General features: G+C 44.5%; 1 protein-coding gene across 4 annotated transcripts in view; it reads left to right on the top strand.

The window, feature by feature from the left end:
• The window catches only part of Plc21C (Phospholipase C at 21C), a 571303-nt gene that overhangs the window by 500694 nt on the left and 56036 nt on the right, over positions 1-14573 (top strand). For all 4 annotated transcript variants that reach the window (XM_075698222.1, XM_075698223.1, XM_075698225.1 and 1 more), the window contains exon 22: positions 14154-14249. In XM_075698222.1, coding sequence (XP_075554337.1) covers positions 14154-14249 — 96 coding nt within the window. The remainder of the gene's footprint in view (positions 1-14153; positions 14250-14573) is intronic.

Raw genomic sequence — 14573 nt, 5'->3', positions numbered from 1 at the left:
CAGAGGAAGGTCGAGGATGTGGAGGCGTTCATCCTGCTGCGCTTGCTGTCTACTCACCAAAAGAAGATTACAGACTTTTTCAAGCAATAAATTGTAGTTAAACTGTGCCCAGCGTTGTCGTTTATTATTTACATATGAACACGCACATCTGCTGCAATGGTATGTAATTTTCCTTGTTGTGTTTGCATAACTGACATGAGAATATTGGTTTTTCAGTACTACCATAATTTAAGTTAACAAATTAAATTCGGGGTCTCGCGAAGTTCGTTGTAACTAGATTCTACTGTAGTATGTTATTACTGCTGGCAAGGCAATTTATTATTCGATGCAGGTTAAAATCGATTGAAAGGTCAATAAACTGTCTCGATTCGTTAGAAGGGGCTCCACTAGATATTGAAAGTAATGGCCAATTAATATGGGGTTAATTGAAGTCGCCCATGAGAAAGGCAGGCGGAATGGGGAACAGGAAAACTGAGGTATTATGTACGTTATAACGTCACACAGGTTACTACATGAAGAGGGTGTGCAATCTGGTGGCCTGTAACAGGTGCCAATAATTACCTTCAACGGGCAGCTATGTGCGCAGACCCAAAGCAGATCCAGGTACACGCCGTGACATGCAAGTGATGACAGGCTATTTTTGACCTTGATGAGTATGCCACCGCTTCTTCTGTTGATTCATACAATGTAATATCTCGGTATGGTACAAATATTTTGCAGCCCATGATATCACTATGAAGCCATGTTTTGGTTAGCAGAATGATGTTGGCGTTGACATCTGTGACGAAGCTGTGAAGGCGGTCTCACTTTTGAGTATGCTTTGTATGTTGATTAGTATGATGTTTATTTATTTATTTATTAAATACTACAGGCCTTGGGAGGCCCAAGCAGCAGGGTTAATGTATATACAAAATAAAGCAGTACATGTAGAATTGAGGTACAGCACAAAAATATTGTGACAAGCACGTCAGAAGAAAAGTAAAATGTTACATTATACAAATAATACACTGAAATCATGTTATGCAGCACAGCTTCAGTAGTGCAAAAGTAGAAATCATTACTAAACTAGAAAAACAAAAGCAACAATAACAATAACCGGTTCATTAAGCAGCAGGCTCAACAACAGGCTAATTAAACATGAACTCAGCCAATTTAATTACATATATGTTCAGTCGAGTCAATGCCAGCTGGTCAATTTTATTTATTTATTTAGAGCATACTGCCAATCCCATAATGAATTGGCTCTGTCATTATTTGAGGGAAGAAAGAAAACATTAGTTCTGGCATTGAAAGGTGATAGAGATGCAGAGTGACCATGCGTTATTTCTGTTGGCCAGCAGTGGATGTGTGTAAGGCTGGGGAGAAAGAGACAATTTGCCTTTCTTAAGTAAAAAAAAAAAAAGAAATTTATGTCTGTGAATTACCCTTCTTAATTGCTAGATCTGAATATTAGGTTCAATCATTAGTTTGTTTTGGGAGTCACTTAAGTGATACTTTCAAAAGATAAACCTTACTGATTATGCGGAATCATTTTTACAGTATCAGTGTTAGTTTTAGTAGTAAGATCCCATATTGGAGTTGCATATTCCTACTTAGGATGGATGAGGGATGTATAAGCAATTAGGCGAGTTTCAATGGGAGCATGTTTTAATTTGTGTGTGAGCAGGTAAAGTTCCTGGCAAGCAGAGTCGCATAACTAAGAAGGGTGAGCATTCCAGCTGAGGTTATTGGTTAATGTAATGCCTAGATATTTGTATTCGCTAACCTCGGTAAGTGGCTGAGATGCAAGGCTATAGGCAAATGATAGCTTATTTAATTTTTTCATAATTTTTATGAAGACTGTGTTGCTCATGTTAAGTTCCATGTTTCAATGAGCGCACCAAGACTGAATGTTGTGAAGGCTGAATTTGGTGTGCTTTGATCTTGAGGGCAGGTAATTTCAGTAATGAGTGAACAGCCATCAGCAAACAATTTTACATGTACATGCAGAGTAACAGTGTCAATGATGTCACTAATATATATGATAAATAACAACGACCCTAAAACATTACCCTGAGGAACACTGGAAGTTACGGGTAGTTCACTAGAAGAGTAAGTATATATAACAATGATCTTCCACCAGTTAGTAAGGTAAGCAGCAATAAAATTTATAATATACATGTGTAAATTGAGCGGTTCGTATTTTTACTAGCTTTCAGTGTGTAACGAGGTCCAATGCCATTTTTGAAATCTAAATGTATGACATCAGTTTGTCCAATATGCTAGTTAAATCATGAGTAACAGTAGTTAATTGTATTACAGGAGAAAATTCCTTTCGGAAACCGTGCTACAGGGGTGACAAAATGTCTCTGTCTTCCAGGAACACGTTAATTTTATTTGCTATTACAGTTGAACTCGGCTATATCGAACTCGCAAAAAAAAACAACGCCGATCAGTTCGATATAGAGCATAATTCGATATAAGCCTGCTGAATAATTGGATGTCATAAAAGCACATACCATTTATAAGATCACTTTATTGATGAAACTAGCTTAGTTTCGCATGAAATAGTCCTGCATTTCTTTCTGCTTGGGCAATTTCGCTGCCTGCGACGCACGCACTTCTCCACATTGTCTAAGGAGTTGGGAGCAGCTGAGGCCGCAACCTTCCGCATTCGCGCAGAAGCACCAGACTAGTGCAAGCGCACCAATCACTTCGGAGGATGTAGGCAAAGGGCCGTCGTTGATTTCCTCATTGTGCCCACTTTCACTTGTGCTCGGTACGATGTCGGCAATGTAGTCTTCGTGGCTCTCCCGTGGTCGCGACACTATCATTTGCACTCACAAACTCGTCCACTGTTGATTCGTCAACAGCTTCCGGAAATTCTGACAGCTCGCTCCAAGTTTCGGCAACACCGGCAACGGCTGCGTCTCATTCACCAAAATTTACAGTCATCACCGAGCATGCGGAAGCCGGCACAGCTGAAGCAATTTCGGATGAACCACTCGTACACGGCCGTGCGTATGCGTCGGGCGCCACGGGCACCGGGGCGAGAGTTTGGCCGCTTTAGCCCCAATTTCCCCCTTATTCTTCAAGATCGTCCTGAGAGTTCCTCGGAATCATTCACGCTGCGGGGGCACATCCGACTTCTCACCGCATTCGACCCGATTTATGATTTCGAGCTTTACGACGAATGGCAAATTCTGCCGCTTCATCACGGCAACACTGCGGGAGAAGGACCACAAGACACGCACACAATGGACCAGAAAAGCACCGAGACAACCCGCACTTCCGCCATTTTGCACGACGAGGGCACAAGAGCCTCTGATTGGCTGTCTGAGCAAGCGCTGCGGGTGAGCCAGGATCATTTTTTGCAGGGGGGTGTCGACGGCTCGTCCGAAGCAGCGCGGTCACGGTAGGGAGAGCGGTTGGATGGAGCCGCGCCTTCGGGTGTCCCCGCAACCGTGAGGGAAAGCCAACTTCTGGGGGCACTTTTCCGCTGCTCGACGTTCAATATATCAGGAGTCGCTGCTATTTTTGTTCGATGTAAACGTAATTTTTGCTTTATATACTCATTGTAACTATACCGTGCCCAGAAATTGATCGATATATAGAATAATTCGATGTAAACGGGTTCGATATAGTCGGTTCGACTGTATATGCTCTAAAAGTTCACAAGAGGAAGTAAGTGATATGGAACAATTGATTTCTATTAGTGTGGAATCGCCCTTTTTTTTGTGCTAGGAAAACACGGGCAGTAAGCCCACCTCAGGAAGCACAGCTGAAGACAAAGATGCACGAAATATTGGCACGTGTACTTGTTTATCTTTATCGGGTGACACGTTTCACCGCCTAGCTAATGTTATCGCACAGTGCAGGATGCGCCTGCATCTATCGGAAGTTTCTGGAATGTTATCGATGCTTCCATCCACTGTCTATAACCGAACCTTGTGTAATGTGATTGCATGTGTGCGCGACGCGAATAATGTAGAACTTTTTGATGAGGTCACCGATACCGAAATCCACACTGCCGCCAGTAGCCTAGGCCTCGGTGCCGTCCTAGTCCGGAGAAAAGACGGACATGAACGGGTGATATGCTTGCCAGTCGCTGTCAAAAGTGAAAGGCAGTTATTCTACGACTGAAAAGGAATGCCTCGCCATCATTTGGGCTACAGCAAAATTCCGCCCTTACCTTTATGGCAGGCCATTCAAAGTCATCAGCGACCATCACGCGTTGTGTTGGCTAGCTAACTCAAAGGACCCGTCAGGACGGCTGGCGCGGTGGAGCCTCAGACTGCAAGAATATGACGTCACAGTAATATACAAGTCCGGAAGAAAACACTCTGACGCCGACTGCTTATCACGCGCCCCCATCGATCCCCTTCCGCAAGACGAGGAGGATGACAATGCCTTCCTTGGAGTAATAAGCGTGGAAGACTTCACTAAACAGCAACGAGCAGACCCGTAGCTAAAAGGCCTCGTCGAGTATTTGGAAGGGAACACTGACGTTGTCCCTAGGCCATTTAAGCGCGGCTTGTCATCATTCATGCTACAAAACAACCTGCTCGTGAAGAAGAACTTCTTACCAGTCTGGGCCAGCTACCTTCTTGTTGTAGTGTCAGCGCTGTGTCCAGAAGTACTGCACGCCCTACATGATGATTGAACCGCTGGGCACCTCGGATTCTCCAGGATGTTGTCGAGGATACAGGAAAGGTATTACTGGCCGCGTTTGACCGCCGACGTCGCCTGTTACGTCAAGGCATGCCGAGACTGTCAGCGACGCAAGACACCACCGACAAGGCCAGCAGGATTACTACAGCCGATCGAACCTCCTCGTCGACCATTCCAGCAGATTGGCATGGATTTGTTGGGGCCGTTTCCGACGTCAACATCCGGGAATAAGTGGATCGTCGTGGCGACGGCCTACCTCACCCGCTTCGCTGAAACTAAAGCTCTGCCGAAAGGCAGCGCAGCCGAAGTGGCGAATTTTTCGTCGAGAACATCCTGCTGCGACATGGTGCCCCAGAAATTCTCATCGCCGACACAGGAACGGCTTTTACAGCAGAGCTCACCCAAGCCATTCTGCAATACAGCCAGACAAGCCATAGGAGGACAACTGCCTACCACCCGCAGACGAATGGTCTCACGGAGCGCCTGAACAAGACCCTCGCCGACATGCTAGCAATGTACGTCGACGTTGAGCACAAGATGTGGGATGCAGTCCTGCCGTATGCAACCTTCGCTTACAACACAGCGGTGTAGGAAACGACACAGATCATGCCGTTCAAGTTGGTTTACGGCAAGAACCCGACGACGACGCTCGACGCCATGCTGCCGCACGTCACTGACGAAGAGAATGTTGACGTCGCTACCGATCTCCAGCGCGCCGAAGAAGCCCGACAGCTCGGCCACGTATGGATAAAGAACCAGCAGCATACTGACAGCCGACACTACAACCTCCGACGACGACGCTTCATCGAGTACCAGCCCGGCGACCGTGCTTGGGTTTGGACCCCGATACGCCGACAAGGACTGAGTGAGAAACTATTGCGGCGCTATTTCGGACCCTACAAGGTCATCCGACGTATTGGCGCGCTGGACTATGAGGTCATTCCAGACGGCATTTCGCATTCACAGTGGCGCGGCGCACGACCTGAAGTGGTCCACGTTGTGCGTCTTAGACCATTTTACGGACGCTGACAAACTTCCTTATTTTCTTGTTCTCTTTGCTATGGGTGCTTTTCTTTATTACTTTCGTTTCCAGCATCGGGCTGATGCTTTTTAAGAGGGAGGTATTGACACATGTACTTGTTTGTCTTTATTGGGTGACATGTTTCACTGCCTAACAAATGTTATCGCACAGCGCGGGACGCGCCTGCGTGTATCGGAAGTTTCTGGAATGTTATCGATGCTTCCATCCACTGTCTGTAACCGAACCTTGTGTAATCTGCATGTGTGCGCGACACGAATAATGTAGAACTTTGTGGAAGGCACGCAGGTCCCAGCGATAACTCTGGAAAATTCGACCACTGATGTATAAAAGCCGACGCGCTTGACCCGCTGATCAGATTTTCGACGATCGCCGACCGTGTTCGCCGCTATCGTTGTGCTATAAGTGTAGCCTTTTTCTGTGGGCACAGGTTCGTCCAATAAAAGTTAGTTTTGTCTTTCGCAGTATTGCTACTGTGTTCAACGTCACCACTGTGGGACAATATTATAACTAAGAAACGGGATAACATTTCAGTGTATCTATGAAAAAAAAAGCATAGGATCTGTTTCTGACCCAAGAGTCGATTTCATTTTAATATTTAAAAACGTAGAAAAAATGCCAGGCAATGAAACTATATCGTATTAATCATTGTGTGTGATGCGATCAGAAGGAAGGAGATCTGACGAGCTCAAAAAGATACTGTTAAAGTACCTGTTGAACCATTCCACAATATATAGTTTCTCTGTGATAGGATTTCCATGACGTACAATTCAATCGACTGCTAAGAAAGCCCTGAAACTTGTTAGGAGCAGTATCTGGGCCGTCCAGCAGGTCCTCGAGGCGCTCGAAAGGCACGGACCCAGTGAGCCGGCAACGGCGAGCGGAGACCCGTGCTGAGTAATGGCGACTTCGAGGATGACGTAGGCCCATGTCGGGGCGTGCGAGCGCCCAATTGCAGGCATAAATAAAGTTGGCTCCAATCCAATCCAATTAGGAGCAGTACGAATAAAGTTCGGCAATGCATGCTGAAAGTGGCGTAGTTTGGCATTGCTGAGTGCTAGGTTTAATTTTGCTTGAAAGGTAGCACTTGTCTTTCCTTTTGATGTGCAAGGTTTTGCATGTCATCCAGGGAGTTGCTTTAGACGTTTGCTTAGTTTTGTTAGGGACAAAGTTATTGATGCAGTAGGTACATATATTTTTAAACTCATTCCAAAGCTTAACAGTGTCATGCCCTTTGAATGAAGCTACTAAGATGCAAGTCCAAATTGTCAAGTACGCTTTCATCCCTGGTGAGTGAGAAATCTTTAAGTGTAACAATGTTGCATTGATTAGTTTAGCATGGTTCAAGGGAGCAAGAAAAAGACACCAGAAACATATCTATGAACAGAAACATAGCCTGTTATTTTTGAACAGAAACATAGAACTGCTCAAGGGACTGACTTACAAAAACAAGATCAAATGCTGTGGCCAATTCAGCACAAATTCGTGTCGGTTGTGTCACGACTTGCTGTAGGTTGTGCTTCAAGATAATGTCACACAAGGAACTGACATGTGAATTCATTTCAAAGCTGATGGAGCCATGCAACCAGTCAATTACTGGGAGATTAAAATTACGGATTAGAAAAAAATTTTTATGCGTAAAAGGCACCATGTGTTCATGTAGACCATGTAGGAAATGATGAATGAGCCAAATCAGGTGGCCGATATACAGCAAATAGTAACAAAGAAGTGTTCCACAAGGAAAGTTTTATAGAAATGCTAGCAGCTTGACACAAGAGAATTGCTGCAGTAGTTTCGTTTACTAAAACCGCTAAACTGCCGCCTCTCATAGATTTGTCGCGACGGAAGGCCCGGAAATTTGGGGGAAGATGTCCTTAGCATCAATTCCATCATGCAGCCACGTTTCAGTTATTACGATGATGCATGGCTTGTGTCCAAAAATAATCGCCTCAACTTGATCACATTCGTATAGAACACTGTGTGCATCTATATTAAGAATTCTCAGTTAGGACGTTGTTTGGCATTAGTGAGAGGGAGTCAGTCATTGTTCAAAGCTTTGCAGTCGTCATAAATTTGAATTCTGGTGTTCATGGCTTCGTCCCATCCAAAAAAATCTTTGTTTATGCGCAGTTTATGGTTTATCAACCTGACTTTCTTTTGGTAGCAGTGTGTTCAAAGGGGCTGGTTGGTTCATCTTTCTGTTTTTTATTCTAAAGACTTTCTTTCCTTTATTTTTTCCCCTTTTGCACTATCCCACAGCAGCTTTCACTTCTTGAAAATTTCGCATGAATAATCATTTTGGCTGGAAATGTTTGTGCCCTTTAACTTGTGGGCATTCTTTAAAATTGTTGTTTTTTATTGTAATTCTACAGGAAAAGGATGACTGGCATCTATTTACCTAGTTTATCTAGGCTATGAATTCTTCCAATTGAGTGGCAGGATGCATTGAGCTTCTGAGAAAGTATATCATTATCGAGCTTACCCTTAAGCACGGCTTCTGTTTCAGCTGCATCTTCGCGAACGCCGAAGACGACCAGATTTGAACGCCCTATCTCCCAGATCAACTATTTTGGCTTCAAGGGTTCTAAAGGCGTGTTCAAGGTGGTCTACACGTGTAGCGTTTTTCTAATGCAGAAAAACTAGCACTCCAGTTGGTAAATAGCCTTTCTAAATTTTTCTTGCTCCGTTCTAAGCACTGTTACATCATCAGCAAGCTTATTTTGCCCTGACAGTAAATGTTGGAGCAGTGTTTCCACATCAGGACCAGGATTTAATTCAATGTCTTCACACAGTAGAAGTATAAGTGTACAGTACATGTCATATGCAACAATAGCGCATCACTGGGGGCACGGCAAGGCCACAAGACAGCGGCAGTGGCTCTTAATTGAAGTGGAGTAATAACTAACCTGCGCGAATAGGAAGACTGACCTGTTAAGCCATATGCATGTCAGTGGTCCAGCGTGCCCACTGAAAGTGTACAGTTGCATGTGTTCCTTTATAAGTCTATGCATTGACGTTGCACAATATGCAGGTTGTGCTTGAATTGAAGTTTCTATGACGAAGGTCAGCGTGATGTCAAAAGCAGATGACATGGCACCAATGAAACAGCTATGTTGTGATGACATGTGGCAGGATCCAACTGATTTCGCTGGCTTGCCTTTGTTGCAGAAATGCAATCCGTTCGGACAGGCCAAGAACAAGCACCTGCACAAATCAGAAGAATGCAGTTTAGATGCACACATGAGTGAGCGCATGACCTTTACGGAGCCAGAACGCAGTTGAGTGAACCGTATCATTGTAGGCTGCATAGCTACACCATCGAGCGAGCTACCTGTTCTTGGTGTGATCCAAAAGGGCACAACACACTCCTTCACGTGATCAGAAGTGACGTCATAAAAATAACATTTCTTGCATACATAAAGTTCATCAAAAGTAAGTTTAAGTGCGCATTTCTGGGGCCTGACAAAGTGCAGCAGCTTTGAATGTTCAAAGCAGGTGTCTGGTTCAAAGTTGTCACAAATAGAATGGTTTGTTATGGTTTCTGACCAGGACAAAGAATTTCTTCTTTGCTCTTTAAATGGTTAAATTTGACAATAACTGGCCAATTATCCTCAGGGGAAAACCTGGCAATACTGGGTGTGCAGTTGGTTCAGCCCACTTCCAGTTGTAGACTTAAATTTTGGGAGCATTAAGTGACAATTTTTTTTTTTCGAGGGTAACATTCTAGCGGACCAGATGGCCACATCAATTTCAATGCATGCAGTTAATCCTACTACTTCGGTGTCTGTCACAGACCTGAAGCCTTTCTTAAGAAGAAAACTGCGAAACTACTGGCAACACTTGTGGGACCTGGAAACAAATAATAAGCGGCATGCAATAAAGCCACAATTAGGTTTCTAGCCTCCTGTAACAAAATCCCGCTGGACAGATGTCCTATTCTGCTGTCTAAGAATAGGACACACATTTGGCACACATAACTTTTTACTCGCGGGAAACGAGCCTTCAACCTGTGGTAGATACGGGGAGAGGCTGACCGTCCTCCACGTCCTACTGGAGTGTCGGGAAGCCGAAGCTGAAAGAAAGAAACATTTTCTCTTAGCATACCGGCAGCACATCCCCCTTCATCCTGTAATGTTACTTGGTCCAGAACCACTCTTTGACACCAACGCAGTCCTAGGTTTCTTGAAAGATGTTGTGTTGCACGTGATTAGCCCCACGTGTTCGTAGCGCCTCCTTTCTTCAGAGGATGCCGTTGTGATCATTATTTTGAATAGCACATGCCTCTAGGCCCTTGTGGTTCAAGGGCTCTGGCGAGGCAGTAGTGCTGTAAGCAATTTAACTTCTCGCATATTTTAAATAATGCATCATTCATCTACGATGGATTTTAATGTTCATAGTATTCGTCATTAGTCATCGCCATAATTTTATAACACGTAGATTTTATGCACTTTACAGCCACTATTTTTAGGCCCCTTTACAGCCAAGTCGCATCTTCACAGAACTCATTATCATCACCGCGAAATCACTAACACTGTCTTGGCGCTCTTTGGCCATATCTTGCCCTTGCGCCACTAAACCACACACATTCATTCATTAAGTGACAATTTTTGTTCCAAATCAGCCCACGTTTCGTGAGCAGTATCATTGAGACCGAGAAAAAATAGGTTTTTTCTGCAGAGTCGATTGTTTGTACTTACATTTGCAGCTTTCAGAATGGCAATTCGATGCTGAGTTTAGCACAATTCTTCCGGTTCTTTGTGAGCATGTGGCTTCTTTTGTACAGACTCCAGTGTTTTCATGCAACAGCTTAATGTAGATAACAATTTTGCTTGTGCAATCTGAGTTTCCTTTAGTTCATTCAGTTTCGTACGGATTGTGTTATGGCTCCCTTTAAATTGCTTAATGGCCTCTGATAGGTGATAGCTGTGCAGAAACAAAAGGACTTGGGTTTAGCTCAACATCGCCCTACAGTAACAGCATCGTTTCGCAAAGCAGGTGAGAGGCAGAAGTGTCACAAAATGTACCACCAGCACGACGCCACTTGAGTTCCTAGGGGCACGACACTGTGAGAAAGACAGGGTTGCTATTTCGAAATTCTTTCAAAAGGTTTAATAACTAACCTGAAAAGTCAGCATAGCATTGAGCATTGTGAAGTGAACGGTGTTGTGCCCCAAGCAACCTGTGCACAGTCCATGATTAAGAAGGCTCCACTTGAACCATGTGAGCAGTGTTGTCGATGAAGGCAATCATTGCCAGATGTAATTTGGTATCCTCACTGTTTGGAAATATTCCGGTGCACTTGTGCAGTTGGCTGTAGGCTCGGGGCTGTTAGCATCCGGGTTGAAAGAAGGCAGAACTTGGGACGGAAGGGATGACACACAAAGGGAACATGCATGTCAGCCAGTAGCCAGCGTATCATGAACTTAAAGGGACACTAAAGAGAAAAATGATTTCTTCTGCATCAGTAAATTACCTTTCTACGACTCCAAAAACACCACTCTTACCACGATAAGACGCTTGGTAAGCCAGAATAAGTGGAAGAACGAAAGCCGGGTGGCGACGCCTCCTTGAAGTTTCCGCACCTGGTCGCTGTGATGTCATGGATTTTGATGGCATCTTCTAGGGCCTACTTAAGTATATAGCAGTACAGATTGACTACATTGTGTTCTAAAGGAACCAAATAATAAACATGGCAAGTTTCGGGAACCTTTACTCAGCCAACGCGGCCCAAATGCGAAAACATACTTTGGAATCTCTGACGTCACACTGACGTACTGGCGTCGCGGTTTCGGTGGGAAATTCAAATACTGATACTTCGACCTTCATTTTCTCATCTAATAATCAAACTAATATTTTGAAATGATTGCCTGCAGAGTTCTCAAACAATGCTTTATTAGTCTAAACTGATTTGTTGTATCGCTTTAGAGTCCCCTTAAAATTCAGCATAGTGTTGGGCATCGTGAAGCGAAGGGTGTCTTTCAAACCAACGAGGTACAGCAAGTCCATGGATGATCACTCTGTAAAATTTAATGTTTGCACATAGATTGTGAACATAAACGTAACACAAGGAATAAATTTGGGGGCAATGAAAAGAAGAAAATACTTGGTGGCGATGTAGCATTGGGTGCAAGAGAAATGTGTGCTTATTACATCCCACCTCTTTGAGTTCCCAAATTCATCAGTAAAACTGCATGTAGCATTGCAAGTGTTTTTCAGGAGCTCACTCGACACACGTCGTGCCTTTTCGAGAAGCAAAGCTCAAATGATGGTGGTCCGGAGCAGACCATCATCAGTTGCACTATACAGTTAAACCTCGATTTAGTGAAGTCTGTAAAATCGACAATTTGCTTCGGTATATCGAAATTGTGTTATATTAAAATTCGACCTTTTCTGCAATTAAGAGCAGCTGCCAATAAATTTTTCCCTAGATGGAAGGGGCTGCAAACATCTCCAAATTATCAGGCAATTAGAAAAACAAATTCGAATTAGAAAATATTGATTGTAGTAAAGTTGAGAATCGGCGACGAAAGGTATGGTTTCAGGCCATGTCGACGATATCTTCTTATCTGCAGTACAAAGCGAAGCCAGCTGTGTATTCGCATTGTCATGGAAAGTGCCGGTAGCAGGGAGCAAACGATTTGTCTGCCTCTCGGTTCTCCAAAATGTGAGATCGCCTCAAAAACCAGACAAGTGGTCTGCGTATGCACTCAGCTGCGCTGACAGCCATGCGCAGCCACGGCACCTTCCCTCCACCCAGCCTTCCTCGCGCACACGTGATTGCATTACCTTGAGTTCACCCCCCTTTTCTCTCATGCACACGATAAGATGGCACCTATCAGACCACTATCCTTCTCGGCTCACCCTCGCATGTTTCACTCTCACCCAAAGCATACAGCGTGCAGGGCGCGATAGGATCTTATCAGACTTGGACTTCATACGAACATGAGGCTGCTCCATTCGGCTCTTGGTCACATTGAGGTTCTAAATACATGCTGTCTTATAGACAAGAAGTTACCGTGCTGATGATATTGCCTTGCTTAGCAACTCAGGGGACCAATTGCAATGCATGCTCACTGACCTGGAGAGGCAAAGCAGAAGAGTAGGTCTAAAAATTAATCTGCAGAAAACTAAAGTAATGTTTATCAGTCTCAGAAGAGAACAGCAATTTACAATAGGTAGCGAGGCACTGGAAGTGGTAAAGGAATACATCTACTTGGGGCAGGTAGTGACGGTGGATCCGGATCATGAGACGGAAATAATCAGAAGAATAAGAATGGGCTGGGCTGCGTTTGGCAGGCACTCTCAGATCATGAACAGCAGGTTGCCATTATCCCTCAAAAGAAAAGTGTATAATAGCTGTGTCTTACCAGTACTCATGTACGGGGCAGAAACCTGGAGGCTTACGAAAAGGGTTCAACTTAAATTGAGGACGACGCAACGAGCTATGGAAAGAAGAATGATGGGTGTAACGTTAAGGGATAAGAAAAGAGCAGATTGGGTGAGGGAACAAACGCGAGTTAATGACATCTTAGTTGGAATCAAGAAAAAGAAATGCGCATGGGCAGGACACGTAATGAGGAGGGAAGATAACCGATGGTCATTAAGGGTTACGGACTAGATTCCAAGGGAAGGGAAGCGTAGCAGAGGGCGGCAGAAAGTTAGGTGGGCGGATGAGATTAAGAAGTTTGCAGGGACGACATGGCCACAATTAGTACATGACCGGGGTTGGTGGAGAAGTGTGGGAGAGGCCTTTGCCCTGCAGTGGGCATAACCAGGCTGCTGCTCCTGCTGCTGCTGCTGCTGCTGCTGATGATGATGATATCGAGGTTTAACTGTAGATATGCACACAGGTTTGCTGTTAACTGTATATGCACGAGGCTTAACTGTGTATGCACATACACGCATACACGCTCTTCTAAGCTCTCCCATCCCTTCTCTACCTCTACCACATGACTGGCTTCCTGCACCTCACACACTTACTTTTTTCCACTTCGACACTCCTAATGCTACCGCATAAAAGAACAAACCTGGCACTGTAGCTCACAGGCTATGGCACTGCTGCTGAACACAAGGTTATGGATTCAATTCCTGGCTGGAACGGCCGCATTTCGATGGGGTGAAACACTTCTGTTGTTACATTTAGGTGCACATTAAAGGAACCCCAGGTGGTAAAAATTAATCTGGAGCCCTCCGCTGTGGTCCCACTCTTTCATAGCGCCGGAATGGCATTGGGATATTAAACCCCACAAATCAATCAATCAAAAGAAAAAAAATTGCACTGCCTGTCCTGCTGACGTAGAATGGCCAAATGCAACAAATGACTGCAGGCAACCCATCACCGTGAATCTTCCTCCGTTTTTGTTTTCCGAACTTTCAATGCCCAGTTTGTGCATGCAGATGTGTCTCATGACCTCAATGAAAGCATTTATGCTGTGTGAACTGTTACGCCAATTGTGTTCTGCAGGGAGGTGAGTGAGCTGATGAAGCGACTAGAAGCACAGACCAAAGAGGAGATGCGCAACCTCAACAAAAAGCACAAGGACAAGAACGAGTTGGACAGGTCAGCAGAGTTTATCGTCTCCTGGTGCCTTTCTCCCAGAGAAGCCGTGTTCAATTTTGTTTCTCTGCCTTGAGGTTGCATGTGACAAGACTCGCAAGCAGGCATTGAGGAGCAGGCAGCGCTTGCTACAGGACACCACATCACCTCTTAAACACACCTAGTAACATTGACAGGAAAACTTACTTTTGCTAGAAAACATTGAACTTTGTAAAATCACTCAGTGAATTTTTTTTCTTTACGATCTCGAGTAATTCAAATGCCGTCAAACGCCTTCAGAAATGATGCTTATGCTTTCCATAGCTTCTGTGCAACTATTCTGGAAAG

Source organism: Dermacentor variabilis, chromosome 7, assembly GCF_050947875.1.
Source record: "Dermacentor variabilis isolate Ectoservices chromosome 7, ASM5094787v1, whole genome shotgun sequence".
NCBI classification, from domain to species: Eukaryota; Metazoa; Arthropoda; class Arachnida; order Ixodida; family Ixodidae; genus Dermacentor; species Dermacentor variabilis.
Note: the sequence above shows the minus strand (reverse complement) of the source record. Positions and strands in the feature narration are given on the sequence as shown.